Source organism: Pygocentrus nattereri, chromosome 23, assembly GCF_015220715.1.
Source record: "Pygocentrus nattereri isolate fPygNat1 chromosome 23, fPygNat1.pri, whole genome shotgun sequence".
NCBI lineage: Eukaryota > Metazoa > Chordata > Actinopteri > Characiformes > Serrasalmidae > Pygocentrus > Pygocentrus nattereri.
The window spans coordinates 34,505,449-34,512,948 of NC_051233.1; the positions used below are offsets into that span (position 1 = coordinate 34,505,449).

Here is a 7,500-nt window from a genome sequence, read left to right on the forward strand (position 1 = left end):
GGCAGCGAGAGAGAAGGAAAGGCAGGAGTGTGGAGGTTAGAGTAGGGACTCTGAACATAGGGACAATGACTGGTAACGGCAGAGAGCTTGCAGACATGATGGAGAGAAGGAAGGTAGATATTCTGTGTGTCCAGGAGACCAGATGGAAAGGAAGCAAGGCCAGGAACATTGGAGGTGGATTCAAACTGTTCTATCATGGTGTAGAGAGGAAGAGAAATGGAGTAGGGATAATCCTAAAGGAACAGCTTGGGAAAAGTGTTCTGGATGTAAAGAGAGTGTCAGACAGGATCATGAGCCTGAAGTTGGAGGTTGATGGTGTGATTTTGAATGTGGTCAGTTCATATGCACCACAGGTTGGTTGTCAGTTAGAGGAGAAAGAGGAGTTCTGGAGTAAGATGGATGAAGTGGTAAATGGTGTCCCTAGAGAGGAGAGATTAATGATTGGTGCAGACTTCAATGGACATGTTGGTGAAGGGAACAGAGGGGATGAAGAGGTGCTGGGTATGTATGGTGTGAAAGACAGAAATGCAGAAGGTCAGATGGTTGTAGATTTTGCAGAGAGAATGGAAATGGCTGTGGTGAACATGTATTTTCAGAAGAGGGAAGAACATATAACTTGTGACATACAAGAGTGGAGGGAGGTGCACACAGGTGGATTATATCCTTAGCAGGAGATGCCACCTAAAGGAGATTGGAGATTGTAAAGTGGTACCAGGGGAAAGTGTAGCAAGGCAGCATAGGGTGGTTGTCTGTAGAATGAGATTAGAAACAAAGAAGAGGAAGAGAGTGAAGACAGAGCCAAAGATTAGATGGTGGAAGCTGAAGGAGGAGGATGGTTGCAGGCAGTTCAGGGAAAAATTGCAACAGGCCCTTGGGGGCAGTGAGGAGCTACCTGAGGACTGGGAAACTTCAGCTAAGGTGGTGAGAGAAACTGGCAGGAATGTGTTGGGTGTTTCGTCTGGTCAGAGGAAAGAAGACTAGGAAAATTGGTGGTGGAATGAGGAAGTCCAGGAGAGTATTCAGAAGAAGAAGGCAGCTAAGAAAAAGTGGGATAACCAGAGAGATGAAGGAAGTAGGCAGGAGTGCTGTGAGGCTAGTTGTATAGCGAAGAGAATGGTGGCAAAGGCAAAGGCTCAGGCCTATGATGAGCTGTATGAGAGGCTGGACAGTAAAGAAGGAGTAAAGGACTTGTATCGTTTGGCTAAACAGAGAGATAGAGCTGGAAAGGATGTACAGCAGGTTAGGCTGATAAAGGATAGGGAGGGAAATGTACTAGTGAGTGAACAGAGAGTGTTGAGTAGATGGAAGGAGGACTTTGAAGAACTAATGAATGAGGAAAACGAGAGAGAGAGGAGGACAACGGGGGAGAGAGAGTGGATCAGGAAGTGCAGAGAATTAGTAAGGTGGAAGTGAGGGCAGATTTAAAAAGGATGAAGAATGGAAAGGCAGTTGGTCCAGATGACAGACCTGTGGAGGTATGGAGATGTTTAGGAGAGAAGGCAGTGGACTTTTTAACCAGGTTGTTTAATAAACTCCTGGAGAGTGAGAGGATGCCTGATGAGTGGAGAAGCAGCGTACTGGTCCCCATTTTTAAGAACAAGGGTGATGTGCAGAGCTGCAGTAACTACAGAGGTATAAAGTTGATGAGCCACGCCATGAAGGTATGGGAAAGAGTTGTTGAAGCAAGGCTAAGCCCCGAGGTTCAGATCAGTGAGCAGCAGTTTGGTTTCATGCCCAGAAAGAGCACCACAGATGCAGTGTTTGCGTTGAGAGTGTTGGTAGAGAAGTACAGAGAAGGTCAGAAGGAGCTGCATTGTGTCTTTGTGGATCTAGAGAAGGCAGATGATAAGGTGCCAAGACAGGAACTGTGGTACTGTATGAGGAAGTCAGGTGTAGCTGAAAAGTATGTTAGAGGTGAAGAAGAGGTGAAGAAGAGGGTGCAGGCAGGATGGAGTGGGTGGAGACGGGTGTGGTTGGTGTAGTGTAGTGGTTAACACCTCTGCATTCTACGCTGTAGACTAGGGTTCAATCCCCCACCTGGGTAAGCACCTTACACTAAATCAATAAGATTCCTTGGGCAAGATTCCCAACACCACCTTCGCCTACTTGTGTAAAATGATCAAATCGTAAGACGCTCTGGATAAGAGCGTCAGCCAAATGACGTAAATGTGTCAGGGCTGATGTGTGACAGAAGGATAGCAGCAAGAGTGAAAGGGAAGGTCTACAAGACAGCAGTGCGTCCTGCTATGATGTTTGGTTTGGCGACTGTGGCTCTGTTTAAAAGACAGGAGGCTGAGCTGGAGGTGGCGGAGATGAAGATGCTGAGATTTTCGTTGGGAGTGACGAGGCTGGACAAGATTAGAAATGAGCAGATCAGAGGGACAGTGAAGGTGGAGCAGTTTGGAGATAAAGCCAGAGAGGCCAGGTTGAGATGGTTTGGACATGTTTTGAGGAGGAATAGTGGATATATTGGGCAAAGAATGTTGGAGATGGAGCTGCCGGGTAGAAGGAGAAGAGTTAGACCTCAGAGAAGGTTTATGGATGTAGTGAAGGTGGACATGGAGATGTTTGGTGTGAAAGTAGAGGAGGCAGTGGATAGGGCAAGATGGAGGCAGATGATCCGCTGTGGTGACCCCTAAAGGGAGCAGCCGAAAGAAGAAGACAGTAAAACACTGTAACAGAGTAAATACTAATAGAGTAAATACAGTAAAATACTGTAGCTCTTCTACATCTCTGCTGTAATAAGTCTTCAAATCTTCAAATCTTCAAAAAGATTCTTCAAATCTGAAATAATAAAATGATGAAGAAACAGTCAGGACTTAAAATCCTGGACATTTTTGAATAATTTCATCCTGATTAATGGTGCTTTCATAACGGCTCACCATCACGGAAACAATTCATTCCAGTCATGTTTGTTTATTTGTGGCTTTTCATGTCACTTTGTCTTTCCTTCTTCACAACACACAAACACAGTAACATGTTACAGACAAATGGACAGATTTCATCTTCATTACCAGCAGAAATGTGTGTGTGTGTGTGTGTGTGTGTGTGTGTGTGCTCAGTGTGAGTCAGACATGATTAATCGCTAACAGCTAAATGACCCAGCAGGGCATCAAATACACACACTAATTAAAACAGACAGGGAGTGAGCAGAGAGTGTATGTGTGGACAGACAGACTGGGGAAATAAAGGACAGATGGGTGGGACAGATACAGGACAGATGGATGGGGAGATACAAGACAGATGGACGGAGAGACAAAGGACAGACAGACTGGGGAGATATTCCAAACCTGGACATACAGAACACTCAGGTTCTTCACGAGACAGACACATCAGCAATGTGCATTGACCGAGCTCTTGGAGTACAGACGGTGTAGACCGAGCTCTTGGAGTACAGACGGTGTAGACCGAGCTCTTGGAGTACAGACGGTGTAGACCGAGCTCTTGGAGTACAGATGGTGAAGACCGAGCTCCTGGAAAACAGACAGTGAAGACCGTGCTCATGGAGTACAGACGATGTAGACCAAGCTCTTGGAGTACAGATGGTGAAGACTGAGCTCTTGGAGTACAGATGGTGTAAACCAAGCTCTTGGAGTACAGATGGTGTAGACCAAGCTCTTGGAGTACAGATGGTGTAAACCAAGCTCTTGGAGTACAGATGGTGTAGACCAAGCTCTTGGAGTACAGATGGTGTAGACCGAGCTCCTGGAGTACAGATGGTGAAGACCGAGCTCTTGGAGTACAGATGGTGAAGACTGAGCTCTTGGAGTACAGATGGTGTAGACCAAGCTCTTGGAGTACAGATGGTGTAGACCAAGCTCTTGGAGTACAGATGGTGTAGACCGAGCTCTTGGAGTACAGATGGTGAAGATCGAGCTCGTGGAGTACAGGTGGTGTAGACCGAACTCTTCGAGTACAGATGGTGTAGACCGAGCTCTTGGAGTACAGATGGTGAAGACCGAGCTCCTGGAGTACAGACGGTGAAGACCGTGCTCATGGAGTACAGATGATGTAGACTGAGCTCCTTGAGGACAGACTGTGAAGACCGAGCTTGTGGTGCTGATGGTGCTGAGCATCACCCTCAACTTCTGTCGAAAGTGCCGGTTACGTTAGGCTTGGTTTGATGTTGAGAGACCACGTAAAAATGAGAAGATAAGTTTAAGAATCATATTCATGTGTTCATAAAAGTGAGCCAAATGTGATGAGGCTGGCTTTGCGTCCATCATTTATACATTTACATTTATGGCATTTGGCTGACGCTCTTGTCCAGAACGACTTACAATTTGATCATTTTACACAGGGAGGCCAAGGCGTCTTGCCCAAGGACTCTTATTGGTATAGTGTAGGGTGTTCGCCCAGGTGGGGATTGAACCCCAGTCTACAGTGTAGAAGGCAGAGGTGTTAACCACCACACTAAGCAACCACTTTATCTTACATCTTGTGATATAAAGAAGCAGAAACAATGCCTGCACCATTTTTCAGATCTGACTTTATATGTTTGTGTGTTTTTGGGTCCAATATGCTGAAAAGCTCAGCGTAAACAATTGTCAGGTCATTTGGGCAAAGCTGTGCTGGACATTAACTGCAGAGTGAAAATGTTTCATGTGGAAAATATAGACAAAATCTAAATTATTATTATCTTATAAACTCAGAAGGGTCAGTATTAGTAGTAATACAGTAGCACAGAGCAGACGTAATAACATCCAGTGGCTGTCCTTTCATCTTTCCAGCCCTATTCTCCTCCTTTCAATTAGTTAAAATAAATTACAGCTCCAGCAATTTAAGACAGTCACCATGGAGACCTGAATACAATAGACACTTTTAGTATCAACCCATAAAAAGATATTTACTGCATCTGCAACCATCAGCAATCCCCTGTCTCTCTCTCTCTCTGTCTCTCTCTATCTCTGTCTCCGTCTCTCTCTCTGTTTCTCTCTGTCTCTCTCTCTGTCTCTCTCTCTGTCTCTCTCTCTGTCTTCGTCTCTCTCTCTCTGTCTTCGTCTCTCTCTCTGTCTCTCTGTCTCTCTCTCTGTCTCCGTCTCTCTCTCTATCTCTGTCTCCGTGTCTCTCTCTATCTCTGTCTCCGTCTCTCTGTCTCTGTCTCTCTGTCTCTCTCTCTGTCTCTCTCTCTCTCTCTCTCTGTCTCTCTCTCTCTCTCTCTGTCTCTCTCTCTCTCTCCCTGTCTCCGTCTCTCTCTCTATCTCTGTCTCTGTCTCCGTCTCTCTGTCTCCATCTCTCTCTCTCTGTCTCTCTCTCTCTCTGTCTCTCTCTCTCTGTCTCCGCCTCTCTCTCTGTCTCCGTCTCTCTCTCTGTCTCTCTCTCTCTCTCTCTCTGTCTCTCTCTCTCTCTCTGTGTCGCCCTCTCTGTCTCTCTCTCCATCTCTCTCTCTCTCTCTCTCCCTCTCTCTCTCTCTGTCTCTGTCTCTCTCTGTCTCTCTCTATCTCTGTCTCTGTCTCCGTCTCTGTCTCTCTGTCTCCACACTAAGGTAGCTACCAATGTCAAGAATGCTTTAAAATTCATTTGGAAGCTTTCCAGCCAGACCGTGAGCTGCTGAAAGATTCAGGTGTAACAAGCTAATTTATGTAGAGGATGACACACCACTTCACTGAAACATTAATTTATGATTTTTAATTAATGATTTTAATTAATGTGCCTTAAATGGGTGATTAGGTGAGGAGGAGGTGTGGCTGTTCCAGGGGTTTCCGCATTTTTCACTCTTTAAAAGATTATTATTGTGTTCTTTGTTTTCTGTTCATATGAAGCTGGACTGCTGGAGCTCGGACAGAGTCCTGGACCTCTTCCTGACCCTGGAGCTTCTCCTTTTGTGCTGTTCGGCTGCTCTGAGTGCTCTGCTCTGCAAATGGGTCTCATTATTAATTCAGTCCTTTATTGTTTTCCTGGCTAATTAATTTCTCTCTCTCTCTCTCTCTCTCTCTCTCTCTCTCAGGGTTCTCCATGCTGCAAGCAATAATGGAGTCGGCAGTAGCGAATAATTGGCAGGTTACGGCTCGATCCATGGGGAATATCATTGATCCTCTGGAGTTCCGCAGGATCATAGAGGAGATGGACCGCAGGCAGGAGAAGCGGTTTCTCATCGACTGTGAGGTGGAGCGCATCAATGTTATACTGGAACAGGTACATGCTGCTTATGCCGCAGCACATACAGAGCACTGAGTACCTACTCAGAATGAAGCATCTGTCAGTGTAAATAATTGTAATGCATCTCAACAATTACATCCTTAAAACTATCCGATTGTAAATGAAGTGGGTCAGTGAGCTTTGCTGCATTAGTGATCTCTGATCGAGCAGCACTGCACTGGAGAAAAGAGGTTTCAGTTCCCCAAAGTAGGTTTCATAGTTTTCATCCTCATCTGTCTCTTTCAGCAGCAGCAGGGCAACAGCAGTAAACACATCTGAGGAGCTCACGCTTCTGGTTTTCTATCTTGCTCAAGTCTTTTGATTAGCAGGTTGATATGAATGTCCTCTAAATCCAGACAGAGCCTGTGTGATTTCAAGATCTTGTTCTTTGGTGACTCTCATGATACGTTTGAATAGACCATTGTGTTCAGACGAAGCTATGATTTATAAACTCACACTGTATGAAACGCACCATCTGACTGACCTGCTATAGAAAACACAGCCTCTACAGACGCTCTGAGGCACTATTACTCCCCAGATAGTATAGGTCAGACCAGTCTTAACCATGAAGGGTTACAGACTTTCAACCCAGCAAAGCAGGAGAACATCAGTCATTTGAAGACTGAGGCCAGTTAATGAATCTCTTAACTGTCACCCCATTTTAGCCTGAAACAATGGACCCAGTAATGATCTCGGTCTCATTTGAAAGGAAATTCTTTCAGTCAGAATAACTGTCTGAGTCACTGACTCAGACTAACAGAGTCTATGAAGGACAAGTTTATTTCCTCCTTCTGTAAATTAGATATTTGATGGAACCATCAGTGGAACCGTCAGTGTTGCGAGGTGGGAGCAGAGCCAAGGTTTAATGCCCATCAGAGAAATTTTAGCACAGCAGCAGAAAACAGTCTTTAACTGAAAGGCAGTGAACAGGTCTGGGATCAGTAACATTCTATAATGAGACGGCAGGAGATCAGGTCATCATTAAATACTTTAATAATGCTTCATTAATTAAAAGACCCTTTAATTAAATTAATTAAATTAAGTGACCCTTATTAGTCCCACAACGGGGAAATTTCACCTCCGCATTTAACCCATCTGTGAAGTGAAACACCACATACACTCTAGTGAGCACACACACACTAGGGGGCAGTGAGCACACTTGCCCAGAGCGGTGGGCAGCCCAATCCGCAGCGCCCCAATTACTTTGAGTAATTATTTAATTAATCTCCCATTTAATCCCCTTTTGAATACATAAAAACACAGAGTGAAAAAGAGCGAGAGAGGGACATGGAGGGAGAGAGAGGTAGACAGAGTGAGACAGGGAGAGAGGGGGAGAGGCAGAGAGACAGAGAGAGAGAGAGG

General features: G+C 45.3%; 1 protein-coding gene across 5 annotated transcripts in view; it reads left to right on the top strand.

The window, feature by feature from the left end:
- gria3a (glutamate receptor, ionotropic, AMPA 3a) overlaps nucleotides 1-7,500 on the top strand; it is a 126,234-nt gene that overhangs the window by 39,665 nt on the left and 79,069 nt on the right. For all 5 annotated transcript variants that reach the window (XM_037533160.1, XM_037533162.1, XM_037533164.1 and 2 more), the window contains one exon: nucleotides 5,948-6,135. In XM_037533160.1, coding sequence (XP_037389057.1) covers nucleotides 5,948-6,135 — 188 coding nt within the window. The remainder of the gene's footprint in view (nucleotides 1-5,947; nucleotides 6,136-7,500) is intronic.